Here is a 21117-nt window from a genome sequence, read left to right on the forward strand (position 1 = left end):
CATGAAGATTTAAACTTTAACACACATTGACCGGCGAAAAACTCTGCCCGGTTCCCTCGGCCCCCACCGCGGAGAATAAACAGAAGTGCAGCCATGACAACCATTCTTCTTCGCTGCTTTTGTGGAGGAAGTTGCTGCTTTTGTGGAGGAAGTTACAGCGCCACGTACAGGCTCGGCATATGTACTGCAGCTTTTCCAGCGGTTGGATCTAAACGGAGCTGTCTCATGTGGGCAGACACTATCCGGTGTATATTGCGTGTGGGCGGAAGCTTTTTGGCGATTGCGTTTGCGTTAATCCTATGCGTTTTGCCGTATGCGTTCCCGTGGAGCCTGGGCCTAAAGCTGTGTCCTGGTTAGATAGTGCATCACTAAATGCCTCTTCTGCTTTCCCCCCTCTGGTTTTGTTTTTTAGGAGAAAGTTGATCCTACCCCCTGGCCCCCTTTCCTGCTGGGATTAAGGGCCTGTCAGACATATGTGATCCAGGAAATACCTTTACTAGGCCCAAGTGGGGTCACCATAGCAACTGGCACTAGAACCTGCCGCTGCAGGCCCTCGCTCGCTCGCTCGCTCCCGTGCACATGCTCTCTGCTCTCTCTGCCCGCTCCCTCTTCCCCTGTATTGTTCGGAGGCCTTTGTTGTGATGGTGGGAGGGATTAGGCAGGTTTGCTGATGTTGTCTTTAGGTTATGCTACATAGAAGTACTTCCTGTTCTAAGGAAGTGTGTGTACAAACACTGTGTGCTTTGAGAACCATTCAGAATGATCACGTTATGCTTTTACATTGGGTTATCTAGTTCAATTTTTTTGTTTAGTTTAAATGCCGGGGGGACTTTGGGAAAGGAGGACGAGTAAAATGATTTCACATTATAGTTCTGCCACAGGGGATTACTTTGTGGTGATAAAGCAACACAACTATATCAAGTAGAGCTAAAACTATTAGTTGGCAAATAAATATCTACCACTATTTTGATAATCAATATCATTTAAGGCACAAACCTTTTATACATAATTTGGTTCAAGCATTTTTTATATGGAAGATTGGCTTTTTTGCCTCCGTTTGCCTCATATTACTGTAAAACAGTGTCAGCAATAGTTTGAGGCAAAAGGCAAAAAAGTGAAGAGGGGGGGGGGGGGGGGGAAATGCATTTTGAAGGTAAATGTCTTCAAATTTTAAATATCGCCTGTGAAAAAATGCTTTGCATACCAAATGTTTTTTAGTTTAGCCAATTTAAGGAATTTCTAGACAACATCTCAGGATTTCGTAAATTATATGGCATTATTTGAAATGGTTTGGCTTCTAAAAAATGTATTAACATTTGAGAATGTTAGATGTTTTAATGTCCTTTAAAACCAGGATGCTATTTGCACGTTGTTGGAACCTCATGCTTATATTTGCCATGGATGTGTGATCCTCGAGCAAGAATGTGCAGCTAGTTGTCCAGTGACGATCTTTACCTTTTGTAACTAGACAAACAACACTATTGTGACGGACAACGTGTCAGCCTAATTGGGTTACCCCCTCCCCCTCGCGGACTATGTAGTCATTTAGCACAGGGGGGCTCAGGTGTCTCGCTCCGTGACGCCTCCCCTCTCTTCAATCCCCATAATTGAATTTCGCCTTCCTTTCCCAAGTAGCTCCTTGCCTGCCTGACGATAGGGCCTTAACTAATTTTCTATATGATTTAATTTAAGGGATAGGTAAGAGACGTGGTTTGCTGGGAGGAAATCATGGAAGGACTTTTCTGGTGTCCCTGTTTTGTGATTGAAGTACTTTTTGAACCATTTATAGTACAGATACAGCCCCATTTTGTGTCTCGCTACACACTATATACCCCTCCAGTTATTAGATATTGGTGGTTATCCTATTTTATATTTCTCACAGTTTGTTTATTTGCCAAAGATAAAAAAAAGTTTGAGCCCTGCTTGTGTTTCTATTTACATGACATTACTGAGCTTTCGAATAACTAAGCCATGTTCTGCTTTTTCCCCTTCAGTCTCTGTGGAAACGGATCTGTTTACGCTCTATCTCGGGGATCGTCTGGATCTGAGTTGCTCTGCCAAAGTGCATGCAGTCAACTGGACCAAAGACCATGTGTCTGTGGTGGATGGAGAACACACACACATCCGCAACGGCCAGCTGGAGATCGAGACTGTGGAGCTGACGGACTCTGGTCTGTACGCCTGCATCACCTTCGGCAACCACAGCGTCTACTTCAACGTCACAGGTAACGTCTCAGAAAAGGAATTGCAGCAGATTTGGTCTAGTTTGATCACTGAGAAGCTAAATACATCTTCAGTGTGAAAGTACATCATTCTGGTAATGGTCATGCAATGGAATCAAAATGTTGACATTACATATTAAAGGGGCAGTGAAATGCTTGGTAATGTACATTTTCATTCATAAAAAAACGGTAGAGATTTTCTGCCCTGGTTTCTTTTAAATTCAATTTTTTAAACTAACAAATAATTGTTAAAAAGTCCATTAGACTTAATTGTTGACAAGAACGGTTTGTTTTCCAGCGACACCTGTTAACACTGTATCAATTCTCAGATTGTGCCCATAAAAGTCATTCTGTTATTTATTTATTTTTGTACTAAAACTGTATGATTAATGTAAAACAGGACATGCAGTCGCCTTTTTTCAATGTGTATATATAAACTCCCGAAAAGAAACGACTGAAATGCTAGTCTTGTTTTTGGTGTTGTGTTACTGTCTGTATAAATAGAATTGTACCTTTTTGTTTCACTAGTTGATACCCTGGCCTCATCTGAGGATGATGATGAAGATGAAGAGTCTTCGTCTGAGGAAGCCAAACTGTTGGGCAGTCAGAAGCTTCTGCGTAAGTGTGCTCATCTTTTCAGCGTACTAATGCCTCTGCAACAAATGCTGGCCCTGAGTCACAGAGTTGTGAGTAATTGTCATGAATGGTCAGTGATTTGAAAGCTTTATGATTCGATTATGGGTCTGCCATGTGTGTGTGGGTCACACACTCTGTGAATGATTTTTCTCTGAATCACAGGGTTTTCACCACCTCGGTGACAGCTTTTACATGAAGAATATCCCTGCGGTGACTAACAGTGGTTAACCTTAGATGACTTCCAATTTGTTCCTTAGAGTAATTAAGACACTCGAGCTTCATCATCTGGCCACTCTGCCCACAGAGAGTCCAGCAGCTGCCAAGCATGGCTACCAAGACGACCTTTACTTGTTTTACTCTTGACTCCCAGAGCCAAGGGGAGATCCTTAATCTCCCCTTAAACCTACACAATGTGACTTTACTCACCCGAGGTACAGCCAAAACCTCTCAAGGAAGTATTTTTTTTCCAACTTTTATTTAAGGAAAGGAAACATACTCACTGTGACTATAATTTAAGAACATGCATTATGTAATACATCCATCCTTTTCTTCCGCTAAACCACGTCTGGTTTGTGGTGGGACCGGCCAAGAAAGACAGACCAGACATTCCTCATTGCTTCTTATCCTCTTTTTGAGGGTGAGCCCATCCACTACTGATGCACCGGTTGACCTAGAGGTTCCCCAGAGGTTTGGTTAAGCTTACTAGAAAATATAACAGTTCAAAAATTCAAACAAAATGAGGCAACTATGCTAACAATATATCTCTATCAATTATTCTTATATACACACATGCAGCAATTTCCCCCTTAGTCTGTCATTGTTTCAGTCCTGATTACTGAGCTACTTTACTGCATAAAGTTCGAGTCTGGTCAGGTGGTTGATTAAACAAAATGTGTCCGGGTTAGTTATGGCGCATTTCCACTACAGCGCGGAGCTCGCTTTAATGCCGCAGTTCCACTACAGCGCGGAGCTCGCTTTAAGCGTGCCGTGTCGTGCCGTACCCGTTTTTGGTTGCGCTTCCACTAGGCCTAGTCACGGCCCGGCCCGGCCCGGGGCCACTTTTTCACCTCTTTTCTGGCCCGACAAAATTGTGGTTCTATCGGGGCCAACAAACAGGGCTGAGTCGGGCTGAGTATGCTAAACTAGAGAGAGGAGCGCTGCAAGAGGGCTAGAACTACAACAAGATGGACATATTTGACCGTGATTTAATTGTAATACACGTTTCAAAATGATGCCGAAGTAACAACATACTGATACCGGTTAGTAAAAACCATGAATTAATGCTTTGTCAAGTCTGCAGACAGACGGCAGGCGAAAAACCTTTTAAAATGCGTGTTTTTCTAGATGGAGATTGGCTAAGCTAACGCAGTATATGCTCTGACCGTCCACACTCACAACAACGGCCTATACAGACATAAATAAAGCAGCGACTGTATTCACCATGACACAGGCAGTCTGTGGTGTGTACTTGTTTAACTTTTGTCGAGTTTCTGAACATATATAAGGAGCTGTGAGCTCTGAGTGCTAACAGCTAACGGCTGTGTTGTGTTTCTGGAGTTCTCATTGAAGATGACGTCACGGCTCCGCCTACACTGCGTTACTATAGTAACTACCCCAGTTCCTAAACTGTAATGGAAGCGCAGCATGAAGTGAGTCGGCCCTGTTAAGGCCCAACGCGGCCAAGCCGTACCGAGCCATACCGAGTGTGGCCGAGGCTGACCGTGTAGTGGAAATGCGCCATAAGTGTGCCGTGCCGGGCCCGGCCCGGCCCGTTTTTGGTTGCGTTTCCACTTGGCGTAGTTCCGGCTAGCAGGTACTATTTCACAGTTTTTCTGGCCCCATAAAATCGAGGTTCTTTCCGGGCCAACAACCAGGCTGAGTCGGGCTAAACTGGAGAGAGAATCGCTGGCAAGGGGGCTACAACTACAACAAAATGAACATATTTGACTGTGATTTAATTGTAATACACGTTTCAAAATGATGCCGAAGTAACAACATACTGATACCGGTTAGTAAAAACCATGAATTAATGCTTTGACAAGTCTGCAGGCAGACGGCAGGCGAAAAACCTTTTAAAATGCGTGTTTTCTAAATGGAGATCGGCTAAGCTAACGCAGTATATGCTCCGACCGTCCACACTCACAACAACGGCCTATACAGACATAAATAAAGCAGCGACTGTATTCACCATGACACAGACAGTCTGTGGTTTGTACTTGTTTAACTTTTGTCTAGTTTCTGAACATATATAAGGAGCTGTGAGCTCCGAGTGCTAACAGCTAACGGCTGTGTTGTTTTTCTGGGGTCCTCTGAAGATCACGTCACGGCTCCGCCTACACTGCGTTACTATAGATACTGCCCCAGTTCCTAAACTGTAATGGAAATGCGCCATAAAGTGAGCCAGTCCTAACGAGGCCCAGCCATACCGAGCGGGGCCGAGCGAGGCCGTGTAGTGGAAACGCGCCATTACAGGCCCGGCAGATGTACGACTTTTTGTGATTTTTCATCTCCGTGTGGACGGGGCCTTAGAATTACTCTTAGTGTGGCCCCTCCCCCTGGGACCAATTTGCCTTTGAAAACCCTACAATAAAGCTATTGCCCTGATTCAAATGGAGCTTGAGGTTTAAGGTACCTACAATGTTTTGCATCCTTACAAACACAAGCTAGTATTTATTACTTGTCTGATTTATTTTTATTTTGTGTCTTCTTCTTTAGCAATGGCTCCACAATGGGCTCATCCTGAGAAAATGGAGAAAAAGCTTCACGCTGTCCCAGCCAGTAAGACGGTGAAGTTTCGGTGCCAGGCTAGCGGAAACCCAAATCCCACCCTGAAATGGTACAAGAATGGCAGGGAGTTCAAGAGAGACCATCGCATCGGGGGCTTCAAGGTAACAGAAAATATTTTTAGAAACGTTTTCCGTTCAGTTTATTTTTAGTGACACTACACCCTCCTTAGCATTTCTTATTGAATCACTCCAAGCCCGTTCACTACGAGGGGAGATGTGTCAGTGATCTCATCTCCACATTAGATCACCACCGCCCCCTCCCCTGGAGTAAGAAACACTTCTGCAAGTGAAAAGCGTAGGCAAGTGTCACATTTGACCTGAGAAACAATGCAAGATGAAACCTAATGCCACAAAAAGGGAAGTCGTGGCAGAGCTATAATACCTCCAGGTGGGCAATCCTAGCCATCCGTTTGGTGGAAGATAACATTGGCCGGGACATTTCTGTAATTTCATCCATGCAGCAGTAAATCTACCAATATGAGGGCTGGGTATTGTTCAGTTATATCTTGTCCCTGTGTCTGATCCCTGAATGATACCCTTTTTTGACACCAATTGTATACATTTAATTTTAATACAAAATAAATTACGACATATGCAGTACCTTACAGATTTTTTTTCTCTTCTTGTACAGGCAAGCTCCATGTTTATTAGCTCACTAACGTTCATGAGATTTAATCCTTATGTATTGGAATATGGTATTGAAACATATGGCTTTTAACAATTTGGTCAGTGTCAAAAGATAAAAATTATAAAATTGTTTCACTGCCTCTATATACTACTTACTGTATATTTTGTGTATGCTATCATAACTTCGTCAACGTCTGCCCATTTCCTGGCAAGCTGTATTCAAATGCGCAGCCATCTGCTAATACAGTAAACTGCTAAGTTATAATTGTTGATAACAGTTTACTCTTATCTCTGGATTTACTTAGCAGAGGTGTGGCAGGTGATGGATGTGAACCCGGATCTGTTTTACACCACCACTTACTGGCTATGGCATCATGAGGCCCCAGAGACTTTGAATAATGTATTCGTTTTTAAGGATTCTTTTTTTTGGGGCTTTATTTAAAAACCTCAGATGACCTTTTTCATAAAAAAATATATTTGGTAAAACCGTAGTCATAATGTCATAGGAGGCTGTAAATATGTTGCTTTAAGTACCTTTACATCAACTTCTCTGTGATTATCTGTGTTCAGTTGCCTCACAGGTGTGGGATGTATGTCCATGTTCTCTAAGAAACATCCCCCTCCTTCCTTCATCTGCTCTTCCTATCAAGGTGTACACTAGTCCAGCCCTGTCTGGTGCTTCCAGCCCATCTCCCTCCCCAGCTGGGACACATTTAAGAGTTTCCTCCCAGCTGCCTGCTCCCCTTGTCCCCACCCAGCCAGGCAGCACACTTAACCATCTGGCTGCTGTTTTTTTGAGTCAAGGTGCAAAGGTCTGCATCAGCGGACGGGGACGTCTCTCATCCCTCCCACACTCTTGCCTTTATGGCCTGGGCTTCTATTGTTCATATCGTCTGCATGGAGACGTGCAGGAGGGAGGGAATAATGTGGACCACATGTATATGTAGCCAAGCACAACACATCTGGCAGCAGGCAGCTGGACTCCCTCATCACGTTTTAGCTAAATGAGGGAAACTGTATGGCTCGGTCTTGTGTATATGCATGTTTGATGTTGCCATTGCCTCAGAGGTTCGTTGGTTAATCACACACTGCCGGTCTTGGCAGATTTATGGAAGAAAAACTATAACATGTCTTGGAAAAAAGAGCCAGACATCAGTTGGCGCTAATAAGACAAGTTGGGGCAGATGTATATAAAACATGTACCCATTTTCCTTTGGTGTTTGTTTGGTAGGACAAAGATCCGCTGTTTGTAACATAGGCTGGTGTCACAGGAAGAAGGAGTAGTGTGTTATCTTGTTATCATCACATCACACATCATTGACCTTGTTAGCCGTCGCTTTGAACAGAACAACATTTGATTTACGACAATTCATATAGGGTAAAAGCAGATGGAGAGAACACAAGTTCTCTTAAGTTTTTAATGTAAAATGCAGAATTGCAGTTTAGCTTCATCTCTGTGGGCTAGCTGCTGGCCTCATTTACGTTACTTCAATTTGAGTTCAATTTAAGTACTGATTGTTCTTAAACACTATTAAGTGCTATTTTTTACCATTTCCATCAGGACCTAAACTGACCTGCAGTGAGAGAGGTTTTTGTGAGCTAACACATCTGTAGCTGCCAACAAATTAACTAATCTGTGTACATAGCTGGGTTATCCCCTGTGCTGTTTAATACCATAAACTGTATGTTTGGATACTTAGTCACTTTGAGCAGCAGTCCTATCTGTACTGTGTTTGTACGCCAGTCACTCTAACATTTGCTTTTTCCAAACTGTTAGGTCCGGGATCATGTGTGGACCATCATCATGGAATCGGTAGTTCCCTCTGATAAGGGAAACTACACCTGTGTGGTGGAGAACCAGTACGGCAGCATCAATCACACCTACCAGCTCGACGTAGTGGGTAAGTGTAAACTGCAATCAGGTTGTCTGTATATTAAACCCTGATCAATAAATCGTTATCATGGCTGTTAAATATTGATGAGAATCCAGAGTATGGGTGTTAATCTTTCAATGTTTTCTGATTTGTTTCAATATTGATTGATTTGGTTTGTTGGGGTCACAATTTGATTGAAATCCCCAGTCCGCTTGCTAATAAGATGTTGTCCAAAAATATGGTATTGAAGCAGTAAAGTGTGCTTAGGACGATTTAATTGTTATATGATTGCATATTCATATTTATTCATGCTAAACTAGCACAAATAAACGGATTTAGCTAAATGGTGTTTAGTATTTCTTAATTCTCACTTGCTTCAAGAATAACAAATTCAAGTTACACAAAAACTGCTGCCTGATGCATACATTAAAACGGTTGGCTTGGACAAGTTTCTAAGGAGTTAGCCTATTTCACCATACGTTTTCTTTCACCAAGACTTTCACCATACATTTTTTAAATTTATTTAAAAGAAAAAAAAGGGTTAGGGTTGCCCCAATTCCTACATGAATCAATTTGTCCCAAATCCTTTTCCTTAAGTAATGTTGGATAATACCTCCAATATCTCATACCAGAATACCCTATTAACCAACCTGTTGTAATCCTTATCGACGAAGGGTCAAAGTATTGTGTTGGGTTCGACTGTATCTCTCTCAGCCCTTTAATAAATAAAACCTGTGCACGAGTGATGGATGTGTGTAGAGGAGAGAAGTGATTACTCCCCTCAGACCTGCCCTGTGCCTCACTCCTACACCACTGGTTCTATAAATCTCGGCCCCACTTCCTCCGTCACTGCTGTCCCTGGGCTCGACCTCAGTCCATGTTTAGACCCTGATGAGCCGAGATACGGCGTCAGTGAGGGGAGAATTATTTCACAAGTGCTTGCTAAGGGCCCGTGAATGTCTTGGTGAGGAAAGCCTGCACAGTTGACATACTGCCAGATTCTTGGCTAGTGAGTTTACTTTGGAGAGTTATCAGTCATCAAAATGGAGCCGCAGGAACTTTTAATTTTTTCAGTAACAGCTCCAGATCAGATACTCAACTTCCATCTATTTCCTCAATAGCTGAGGAAATAGCTGATTTTATTCTCCATGTAGCAGAACGATTGTCTATAATTGACATAGTATCAGTTTAGATTATACAGACGGACTGTCCCAGCCCTTTCCCGTAACAACGCATTGGTTTTATTTGGCTTGTGTTTGATAATCAGTCAGCCGTGTGTACTTTTGGAGTGATGCACGTGTTTGTCTTTGATATTGAAGCTCGCCAATCTTCTTCTAATCTAACATTCGTTTGTTTTGTGTTGTGTTTCAGAGCGCTCTCCCCACAGGCCCATCCTGCAGGCCGGCCTGCCCGCCAACCGCACCGCCGTGGTGGGCAGCGACGTGGAGTTTGAGTGCAAAGTGTTCAGCGACCCTCAGCCTCACATCCAGTGGCTGAAGCACATCGAGGTGAACGGGAGCAGAGTCGGTTCTGATGGATTACCGTATGTCCGTGTGCTCAAGGTAGGAGCTTCCTCTTATCACTCCTGCAGCAACAAACCAGTATAAATTACTCTTTTGAATGCTTCTTTATATATTGCCCTGTATTGCTATGCCACTTATTTTCTTAGATCGTAAGTACTTCCTGTGAAAGGGGATTCTTATAAAAATCTTAAAAGGCATTCAAATCATCAATCGGAAATAAGTATGGATCAATCTTCCAAAGCTCTTAACAACGCTAAGATGAGTAATGAATAATACATTTTTTTCTGTCATTAGTTTTAAAACGACTAAATGATTGGTAACATATCTTTTTTTTAACTATTGACTGCATGCTTCTTGCATTAGCGTCACACATATCAGGATAGAGTAACCAGCAGTACACTTATTGGTTGGTTTTCTGTGATGCTCAGAGCAGATGCAACATGCGTGAGTGATAATTATATGAAAACATTTTTATGTTACAGATATATTTTGAGCAAAGTTGTTCTATTTAATTTAGGTTATCTTTGAGTTTGTATTGCATCTAAAAAGTGGCATAAAAGTCTTAAATCTAACTTGTGGCTCTAGGAACTGAATATATGAAGTGTATCTTGATATTGAATCTCTGCACATAACCAACATGACTTCTCCTGAATTCTTTACTGTCATTTGATTTTCTGTGATGCACATGACATGTTTTTATTTCCAGCATTCTGGGGTCAATAGCTCGGACGCTCAGGTGCTGGCCCTCTACAATGTGACTGAGGAGGAGAGCGGAGAGTATATTTGTAAAGTGTCCAATTATATAGGAGAGGCCAATCAGTCGGCCTGGCTGACTGTCACCAGATATGAGCCCACAGGTAACCACCGCGCAGCACAGGGACGACACAGTGGACCACCTGGATAAACTAGGGCCGTATAACTCGAGACAACCTCAGCTGTTTCTCTCCTCCCTCCGTCTCTCCCTCCCTCTCTCCTGCCTCAGTGCTCCTGACTGTAAATGACGCTATGGAAAATTCCCAGCAGAACAGTTGAAAGTGTTTAGGCTTGGGTTTATGTTGGACCCGTTACCATTCCTGCCCCATGCCTGTGCCGTGCCCTCCTAATAAGGGCCTCTCTTGCCATCTTCTTCTATTACTCTCGCTCCCTTGCCCTTCAAAGTCCTCCGTGCACAGCACACAGGCTCTCTCTCTCTCTCCCTTTTTTTTTCCAAGCTGTCCTCCTTCTGCTGACCTATGTTCCCCAGACCTCCTGTTTTTATCTGATGCTTACATAGTTTGTATGATTGTGAGTGTGAGTGTGCCCTGTTCTGCTGCGGAGTTTTCCATGTTGCCCATCTCTTGCATGTAGAGATGAGACTGAGGTATTTGATGTGGTGATGGGGTGGCCCAGTTCAGGAGTCAACCTAACCCTCTTCTCCACTAACAGAAAGGAGAGTCCTCTGCAGGGGCTCTCTGTGGTACTTTGTGGGCAGATGGTGTTGGATCGAGGAGGAGAACGCTCCTCCATCCCCTTTCTCTTTCAGAATCCTTTACTCATGGTTACCTTTCCCCTCTTGGGCCTCTTGTTGGGTCTGCTTCCTTTGTTATTTTCTAGACCGCTGGCCTTAACACCACGGACAAGGAAATGGAAATCCTCCAACTGAGAAATGTGTCTTTTGATGACGCTGGGGAGTACACCTGCTTGGCGGGCAATTCTATCGGGTTCTCTCATCACTCTGCATGGTTGACCGTTTTTGAAGGTATCAGTGGTTCTGTCTCTCCTATATTTCCATTATTTACCATTTTCCAACTCCAGCCTGGCTCTCCACCTTTACATTGGCCAGAAAAGAGCCTGACTCTATTTCTGTACAAAAATGTAAGAGCAAGCCAGGGCGAGTTACAAATACTAAAACCTTCTCTGTCCTCAGCATGGCTCCTGCTCCATCTAAACTCTCTAGATGGGAGAGTATGGGCCATGCTTCACTGTTTCTTTAATGAAATCAGCAAATGCCAAACAACCCCAAAAGCCGTCTTCTACCTGGTCTACCATGAAAAACAGCCAGTGGTATTTTAAAGTATAATTAATGGTCTCAGCCAGGTAGAACATCACTTTTATGGAGCGGTTGTTTGGCAGCTCTGATCAGATTTCACTTTGAACTGTCTCTACCGTTCTGCTTTTAACTGGTGTTTGTGCTCAATTTGGTGTAAAGCTGATTTTCTTTGACAAGTGCTACAAATGACATGTATTCCTTATGTCATTTCCTGCTGTGAGCACAGCGGCTGGCTTTGATAATTGGCCCGCAGTAGTGGATGTGTGTCTCATTCCTGAGGGTTGGAATGGACATTTGTCCAATTATCAAGCTGCTTGTCAGTCAGCCTCTTCACACAAGTGCAGCTCACTTGTGTTGCTGGTGTTGGTTGGGGGTGTAACGGTGCACTTCAGTCGGTACGGCACCCTTGGTTTGGGATGCATTTTTCAACATGCACACATTAGTTGTAGTTGATCATCTCGCACTAACAGGAGGCAACACAGTGCCACAGTGTCATACTTTTAAGTGGTAATACTTCCTACAATTGGAGTTAAGAGTCAAAACGTTTCATGAACATTTTTCATACACAACCCTGCGTTTTTTGTCAAGTTCTAAACAATTTAAACTAAACAGTTAAAGCTATTGAATAAATAAAATAAGTTAATAAGGCATATTGCATTTATTTATTTTGTAAATGTAATATAAATGTTTCTAAATAAATGTTAAGCATATGCCAGATTAGAATGAGCAGTTGTATGGACTTAAAATACATTGTTTGACACAAATAAAGAAGAGTAGTCATTATTAATCTCAACAGGATTTAACACCGTAGGTAGAACAAGAGACAAACTTTTTGATATCTAGCTTTTGATCCGAATGCAACATCCCAAGCCAAGGTAACCACCAAACAATTTGTTTTACTGAAATCCCTTACACCCCTAAAATTGGTATGGTAAACGTTGGTGTTTTCACTGAATGGGAGGAAAAAAACAAGATCTGATTTGGACAGTTTCTTTATAAGTAGAAGCATTTATTTGTTGCATTTTTGAACACTTAAATGTTGTTTTCTTAAAAAAAACACAGTCTTATTACCAGCACCAACACACCACTTATTATAATAGCATTACAAGTCGAGTCAGAAGTGTACATTTAAATGTAGCTAGTTTAGTTGGATAAACAGTTAACTACTGTATTAAGCTTGTGCTTTTTTGATATGCTGCTTTTAGACTACAGGTAGACATGACTTGAGATTAGGCTAATTCTTATGTAGAAATTATGTTTTTAAACTTTGTGTTTGAAGTCTTGATATGCTGTTTAAAAGTCAGATCCTTTGCACACTGTTACACTTGAAAGAAATGTGTCGGTCTGAATGAAATAATTTGTTAGCTAGTGTAACAAAGACTGTTAGTCATCTTTGTTTGTCCCAACTGTTTCTCATTTATCTCAATGACCTCTTCATATATTGTCTTCAAAGTGTAGTTTGAAGCCTCATGCTTTAAAGAAGTGATCCTTTTCAAATGTCAATTCTTTGTCTAAGGTGTCTGTGTCAAAGGCTCTGGTTTTTAGACAGTGTGTGTGCTGTGTGGTTTTGTGTGTGTTTGTTTGGGTGTGCAGTTTGATTTATTTGTGTGTGCTTGAAAGCATGGGTATGTTTGGTGTGATTGGGTTTATAAAGTTAGACATTCTGTGTAGGGTTGGGCAATATGTAGAAAATCAAATACTACCATATTTCTGATAACCTACCTCAATTGATATTGTAGGGTTGACTTTTATTGCTATCATAACAATATCTACACAATTTAAATTGTTCATATATAATCATTATTAATGTGGATGTAGTGGCCAATAATAAATCAGAAAACTCCACTAATTTCCTCTAATGCAGCTATTAAAACGGGGAAAAGACACTTAAACGTTATCTAATCTCATATAACATTATCGATATAATATGAATATATTGCCCAGCCCTACTTCTTTCGTAGTGTGATTTCATGGATGACCGCTGACCCCCTCCCTGCTCCCTGCGCTCCCCCCTTCTAGCTGTCCCGCACTATCCTCCAGCAAACCATACCTACCTGGAGGTGGTCATCTACTGTGTGGGCTTCTTCTTCATCGCTGTCATGATTGCCATCGCAATCATTGTCAAGATCCGCACCTCCTCAAAGAAGAGCGACTTCAACAGTCAGCTGGCCGTCCACAAGCTGGCCAAAAGCATCCCACTGCGCAGACAGGTAACAGAAAGTAGATAGGGGGTTTGGAACATTTACACCTTTTCTTCTTCTCTTTCTCTCACTACATGCCAGTTGCTCAGTTTATTTGGAGATTAAAAGCTTTAAAGGTCACCTATTATGCAAAATCCACTTTTTTTTTTTTACTTTTTCATGAATTTTATACATAAACTGTGTACATAGAATCTGAAAGTTTTAGGAAAAAAGATTTGCTCACTTTTTGTCCTGATCCATTTATATAAAAACCTGTCTGAAAATGAGCTGATCAGATTGTGGCCACTTTAGGATGTCATAACGATTTTTTTGGCTTGTGTAACCATTAGCCAATCACCAACCAAGGACACCCCCCCCACCTTATCAACCATTGTGGTTTTTTTAACCAAATATCTCTCAGAGGGGCGTGGGGAGTGGCTCCTTATTTTCATCTAAAGTAACAGACCCAGAATCAGCACTTTTGAAACAGGGCTGAAACAGAGGGGTTTATGGGATGCTACAATGATCTGTTTGGTATTTGGAGCCAAACACTTCAGAGACATGTTTTGTATATATCTGAGACTTATAATATAGTGATGTAAAACATTATAATAGGGGACCTTTAAAATGTATTTCAGCTCATCTGTACATTTACAGAGTTTCTGTTTATACTAACAAATAACTAAAAGCATGCATTTAAAGAGCTTCCAGGTTCATTGTAGCTCTTCGAGGTCTTGTACATCAGGTAAGTATTCGAGGAGTATTCTTCTCCGTTGGTGTAGTGCACCTAAGTGGTTTGTGTGGTTGTTCCATGGTCCTACATAGAAATGATATGAACTACTCTGTAGAAAGGACAGGGTGACATAGGATCCCTCACACGAGTTACTTAAAAAACTGTCTGAATCTCTATCATGGTTTGAGAAGCCTTGTTTTATATTGAAAGGAATAAGTATGTAAGAAAGAATAGACAAACATGATGTTGCTATTATTATTTATATTATTGTTCTTTACTTATGCATGGGGACCCTATGATGTTTATAACCTTATTAAAGTTGTTTCGAGTTAAGTTCAGATGTCATTTTAAGAGTTTTAAGCATATTTCAAGGGTAGTAATGATAATTTAAATATCATAAGGGATATACAATGTTTCGATTGTCCCATGCCAGTTTAATTTTTCTTTACTGCCCTGCTGTGAACTATATAAGATCTTGCCACTGGTGTCTGTTCCACTACGAGAGAAGTAATTTTAGTCTTTTTTCCTCAGGTGTCTGTGGACTCGAGCTCCTCCATCCACTCTGGAGTGATGCTGGTTCGTCCCTCCCGCCTCTCCTCCTGTGGATCCCCCATGCTGCCCGGGGTGTCAGAGTACGAGCTGCCCCAGGACCCTCGCTGGGAGCTTCTGCGGGATAGGTATGCACACTTCCTTGAAGTTTGTTTTTCCTTGAGAAAGTAAACTTATCCAGTTAAAATAGTTAATATGCTTGAAAAGGAACCAACAGCTCAAATGAAGTGAGAGTTTCTCTAGATTTTAATCAAAAAACTAATGTTAAGGTGCCTTTTTACGGTCTTGAACGAAACCTCTTAAAGATTTAAACTTAACACACACATTCTACAGATTCATAGTTATACTCCATTGACTATCTCTGTGTCTTTCTCCCCCTCCTCAGACTTGTTCTTGGGAAGCCTCTGGGTGAAGGCTGCTTCGGTCAGGTGGTGATGGGAGAGGCGCTCGGTCTGGACAAAGAAAAGCCAAACCGTCAGACCAAGGTTGCGGTCAAAATGTTGAAATGTAAGTTTGGTGTTCTTCTTTAAAGTTTTCGAGCACGTGGGTTTACAGAAGGCTTGGATGTACAGTTACTAAAAAAAAAAAAAACAGATCTGCAGAAATAATAAGTTTAGAAAAATATTCGGTTTATAGTAATAGATCTTGGCAGAAGCCTAAAGCCCACGCTCCAGGGAAAATAAAACACTGAAACTTGATGAAGAGATACTGGGAGACATCTGCACTGGATTGGAGCCACTGCGTAAATGAGCAGAGGAGAGTAAACATTTATGAGACCCCTTGACATCCCATATAAAACAGTGTTCATTAAACTGCAGAGGAGTGACGATGTAGGGAAAGTAGCATTTATTGTCTCCTACTCTAAGTGCCTTTCCTCAGGGAGCATTCTCTAAAACAGTCAGCCAAACTCTGCAAGATCTGCAATGTAGTTGTATTTTCTTTGCACAGTGATTTATTATGAGGCCTTTTGGGGCCTTTTCAGCAACAGCACGTTGACTAATTGCCCTAATATGATTAATTTCTCTTCCCCTCCAGCTGACGCCACAGAGAAAGACCTGTCAGACCTGATTTCAGAGATGGAGATGATGAAGATCATTGGGAAGCACAAGAACATCATTAATCTGCTGGGAGCCTGCACCCAGGATGGTAGGACCAGACAGTCAGGGGTCTGCCACTGACCTGCCACACACACACACACACACACACACACACACACACACACACACACACACACACACACACACACACACACACACACACACACACACACACACACACACACACACACACACACACACACACCGTAGATTATCATGACCCTGCAGAGAGAGGTGTAGACCTGCATGAGTAAACTCTCCTGACACCAGCTTCCGAGCTCGCAGTTTGAATCGACCAACGCTGCTGCCAATTCCCTCGAAGCATACCTGACAAAGAACTGAAGGAAACTTTTAATGATCCCGCAGTGCACACCACTCTGTTGCTTTCAAACTGAAACACCAAGCTCTTTGTTCACTCTACTTTATTTAGAAACTGTTACCAACCAATTATTTTTAACTTAATATCTATTTTAAAACTGCAGGTATGTTCATTTACTTGCCTATAGTTCTAGTACCTTTAAAAAAAGTATTTAAGTATTTGATGTGCACATTTTTTCTGTAAATAATCCTTCATCCATCAGAACAATTATTTAGTTGCCTTTATGATTATTTTGGGTGCTGCAATAACCTCTACTTTCACAATAAACACAATTATATTTGACTCAATGTTTCTAGTATCCGCCCTCATATCTGAGACACTAAAAAATGTCATGTGTCTTATGCTGTCTAATGACAAACCAACATAATTATAACTTGGCCTCTATTTATAATAATAAATACATTCCTTCCAATTGTTTGCAGGTCCTCTGTACGTGATAGTAGAGTATGCGTCCAAGGGCAACCTGCGGGAGTACTTGCGAGCTCGGCGCCCGCCAGGCATGGAGTACTGCTACAACCCAGACCAGGTCCCTGTGGAGAACATGGCCATCAAAGACCTGGTGTCCTGTGCCTACCAAGTGGCCCGAGGCATGGAGTATCTGTCCTCTAAAAAGGTAACTACAAAGTTCAACCAACCATTCTCAACTGTTATATATTAGATTTGCAGATTGAGTAAGGAAAACCTGCAAGGCAAGGCAAGGCAAGGCAATTTATTTGTATAGCACAATTCATACAGTGATGCAATTCAAAGTGCTTTACAGGATCAAACAGATAAAAACATAATACATTTTAATATGGTCATAGTGAGATGAAATACAGAAACACACAAAACAATGTTTAACAGTTCAGAAATTAGAAAATGAATGCATTTTTTTACTCTCTATAATAAACATTCTATACAGATTATCAAGCTCTGTATTTGACTGATGTATTGCTTCAGTTTTAGTAATATCTATTGTTATTTGTGCAGTGTATCCACAGAGATCTTGCAGCTCGCAATGTTTTGGTAACGGAGGATAGCGTGATGAAAATAGCTGACTTCGGCCTGGCAAGAGATATCCACCACATTGATTACTATAAGAAGACCACCAATGTGAGTATTCCTATTATTAGCTTAACACATGAAAGGAAAAACGAAATTCTGTACACAGCGATAACAAGCATATCTTTCCACAGGGTCGTTTACCAGTCAAGTGGATGGCTCCCGAGGCTCTGTTTGACAGAATATACACAAACCAGAGTGATGTGTGAGTATCACAAATCTATACTTTTCCAATCCAGCCATTATAAGTGTGAGGACAACATTTAGTCGGGCAGAAAATGTAAACGCTCCTGTCTGTTTCTGTCTGCAGCTGGTCATTTGGGGTGCTGCTTTGGGAGATCTTCACCCTGGGGGGCTCTCCATACCCCGGGGTCCCAGTGGAGGAGCTGTTCAAGCTGCTGAAGGATGGCCACCGTATGGACCAGCCCTCAACGTGCACTCATGAAATGTAAGTAAACACTACACACCAAAATGGTCTAATTTTTTTGTAAGGTTAACTTTATATATCCTTTATTTAACCAGGTAAAAGTCTCTGTCGAACCTAAGGTCTCTACCAGATAAAATAAAAATAGTATTGTTCGGGTCCCATTTTAATTTTCTGCCATGACCAGGTCTTGTCTGTGTTTTAACCAGACTGCCTCTGAACCGGATGTTATCTTTATCAAGATTATAGTTATTTCTCATATGTGTGCTTTGATTGAAAGAAAGAAAAGGTAACCAGTCAATGCCAAGAGATTGAGTCAAGTACAGTATATGCCTTTTTTTGTTGTCACTTGAAAAACAATAATGTAAGGGTTTAAAGCCCGGTCACTGCTCTGTCTCATGCTCAGTTGGCATCAACATTTGTATTCGTTGTTTATAGAAAAGATCCAGGAGCTTAGCAACGTTATAATGATCCTGCCTTTGTCTGTGTGACAACCACTCGCAGGTTGAGTGAGCACCAAATGGAGCGTATTGATTTTAAAACAGATTTATAAACACTACTGGCAAGAAGATTGGTATTTATATCTTACATCGCGCGCTGTCACAAACAAGATTGTCTCCTCCATAGGTAGATGCATGCATCTTTCTCAGCAGTGAGCAGGTATAGTTCTGTAGAAAGAAAATAGTTCCTAAATGAAACGGCTCACACGAGGGTCTGTGTAATATCTTTTAGTTACCGGCCTGTGATTTCTGGTAATAGACATTGCTGTTGAGTTTAAACATGTATTTAGCCGAGTACCCACTATTCCCATTATATTAGAGAAAAGGCAGACGTCTCTTCAATGGATATCTTCAACACTCAACACATTATTTAAATGGCACTGCAGTTAAGAGGAAAAACATGTATTTTTTGTACACTTAAGGGCAATCTCATCTTGACCACTCAATATTGAATCTCTTGATCTCTGCAGGTATATGATGATGAGGGACTGCTGGAATGCCGTGCCCTCTCACAGACCAACATTCAAACAGCTGGTGGAGGACCTGGATCGCTGCTTGGCCATGACCGCCAACCAGGTCAGTCCTCCTCTCCTCATCAAACATGGAAGAAGCAGAAATGTTTTGTACGTAAAATGCTGATTTATTTTCTTTCTTTGTTGTCTACAGGAGTATCTGGAGCTGTCTCCGCCTCTGGACCAATATTCCCCCAGCTACCCGGACACCCGCAGCTCCACCTGCTCCTCGGGCGAGGACTCTGTCTTCTCCCACGATGCCGGTGCTGAGGAGCCCTGTCTGCCAAAGTTCCCTCCCCACCCGAACGGGGCAGCCATTAAGAAACGCTGATACCTCAAACCTCCATTCAGACAAACATTGACATTTCCTCCGCTCCCTGCCTCATGGGGTTGGACTCTTCCCCACATTTCCAGAGAGGAAGCTAAAAAAAAAAACTCAGTGCTCTGTGAGAAAGGAGCTCGGAGAGAGACGCCTAGTAGAACTTGTTGGATCACACGGACTGAGGAGTGCAGCCGTTTTCCGGGTCTTGGTGGTGACGATGTTTATGGGGCACTTCGTATTAACGGGACAGGCAGTTTGTCACAGTGCCAGGAAAAAAAAAAGATAAGACTCACACTCTTCTCTCCACTTTGGGCATTCGACGGGTCAGGTGAATCGAAAGGACTGACTATGATTTCGATTTTGTTAGTTTTGTTGTTTTTTTTCTCCCCTCAATGGTTGTTTCATCAGTAGTAGAGGACAATATTCTGCTTCTCAGACCAAATCCAGAGAATATACTACCAAGGGACATGCAGCACCGTGGTCCTCTGCATCATTCATTATCTTCTTGTAAATACAGTTAGAAAATTATAAATATGAATATATATTTACATTGTACTCTTATTTTTATTACCATCATTGATTTATTTCTTTTGTACAAGGTTTGATCCATTTTTTAATATAGTCTGTAGGGGAAGTTGTTACAGGAGAATATCTTTAAATTGCTGAGGATTACATGGCCAGTTTTTTTGCTGTATCACAGCGTTGATTCCCCTAAATTTACTGCATAATCATCAATGGAGAAAATATATATTGGGTTTTCTATTTTTTAACTGTAAGTGCTTTTCATAACACAAACCTGCAATACAGTGTAACTCAGTGTTTGGGGTTTCTCTCCATCAGAAGAGATAGATTTATAATATCTGTTTGTGTGTGTGTGTGTGTGTGTGTGTGTGTGTGTGTGTGTGTGTGTGACTGTCTGTGTGTATGCTGGATGTGTGTAGAAAATTGTATCTTGTCTCATTCAAAAATTGTTCATTAACTTCGAGGATGGTCACAACTGTAAATATTCCTGGTTGTACGCCATGCTTGTTACAATCCAGAGTAATTAGCTTCAGTCAACATCATGCACTTCCACTGTGCATGCCTTCCATGTGATGAACTTATTTTCTACTGTAAATGCTTTAACAGGAGTTACATTTGCTGCCATATAACTTCTGACGAAGGGTTGCAGAACACGTATGTCATCGTAAAAGGATTACATTAAATAAAAATGCTATCGAAAAACAAACCGCCAAAGCTTTCAGAGTTTGAACTCTACTTCATAAAGGGGTCTATAAATATCGATATATTCATGTTTGTGATGTAAATCATGTTTACAGAGATGGAACGATGGTCACTTCAATCCCCCACCCATTTAACACGGGTTGCTGGGGGCTGATTAGATATGATAATGTGCTGCTGACATCAGTAGAAATGTTGGCGAGCGCAGAGAGCCACAGCCGGCAGTAAACATGTAATTTATGGCCGTGGGAATGGCTTGGCAAGTGCTGGTGCTACACTTCCATCCATCAGCCACACCAACCTTGATGCCCGTGTCTGCCTCTGGCTTACTGCCATTGGCTGATGCATCACCTGGATTGCAGTCTCCACGCAACAGGCTAAAATCAGCCGCACAGCGCGACTGGCTTTCGACCTTTTTAAAAAGCCAGCTCTTAAAGCTCGGGTCAATGCAGTTAGCCTTCT

At 41.8% G+C, this 21117-nt stretch overlaps 1 protein-coding gene across 14 annotated transcripts in view; it reads left to right on the forward strand.

The window, feature by feature from the left end:
* fgfr1a (fibroblast growth factor receptor 1a) overlaps positions 1-20662 on the forward strand; it is a 77420-nt gene extending 56758 nt beyond the window's left edge. For 6 of the 14 annotated variants that reach the window (XM_034117873.1, XM_034117880.1, XM_034117883.1 and 3 more), the window contains 14 exons: positions 5574-5746; positions 8049-8172; positions 9517-9707; positions 10375-10525; positions 13717-13913; positions 15142-15287; positions 15545-15666; positions 16195-16305; positions 17058-17248; positions 17605-17727; positions 17811-17881; positions 17987-18124; positions 19071-19176; positions 19267-20662. In XM_034117873.1, coding sequence (XP_033973764.1) covers positions 5574-5746; positions 8049-8172; positions 9517-9707; positions 10375-10525; positions 13717-13913; positions 15142-15287; positions 15545-15666; positions 16195-16305; positions 17058-17248; positions 17605-17727; positions 17811-17881; positions 17987-18124; positions 19071-19176; positions 19267-19443 — 2021 coding nt within the window. In that variant the 3' untranslated portion in view covers positions 19444-20662. Of the gene's footprint in view, positions 1-1994; positions 2226-2750; positions 2841-5573; positions 5747-8048; positions 8173-9516; positions 9708-10374; positions 10526-11261; positions 11407-13716; positions 13914-15141; positions 15288-15544; positions 15667-16194; positions 16306-17057; positions 17249-17604; positions 17728-17810; positions 17882-17986; positions 18125-19070; positions 19177-19266 lie in introns of all 14 variants that reach the window. The other 8 variants (XM_034117885.1, XM_034117887.1, XM_034117886.1 and 5 more) reach the window with 8 other exon arrangements.
* Positions 20663-21117: the final 455 nt, after the last annotated feature.

This window comes from Trematomus bernacchii, unplaced genomic scaffold, assembly GCF_902827165.1.
Source record: "Trematomus bernacchii unplaced genomic scaffold, fTreBer1.1, whole genome shotgun sequence".
NCBI lineage: Eukaryota > Metazoa > Chordata > Actinopteri > Perciformes > Nototheniidae > Trematomus > Trematomus bernacchii.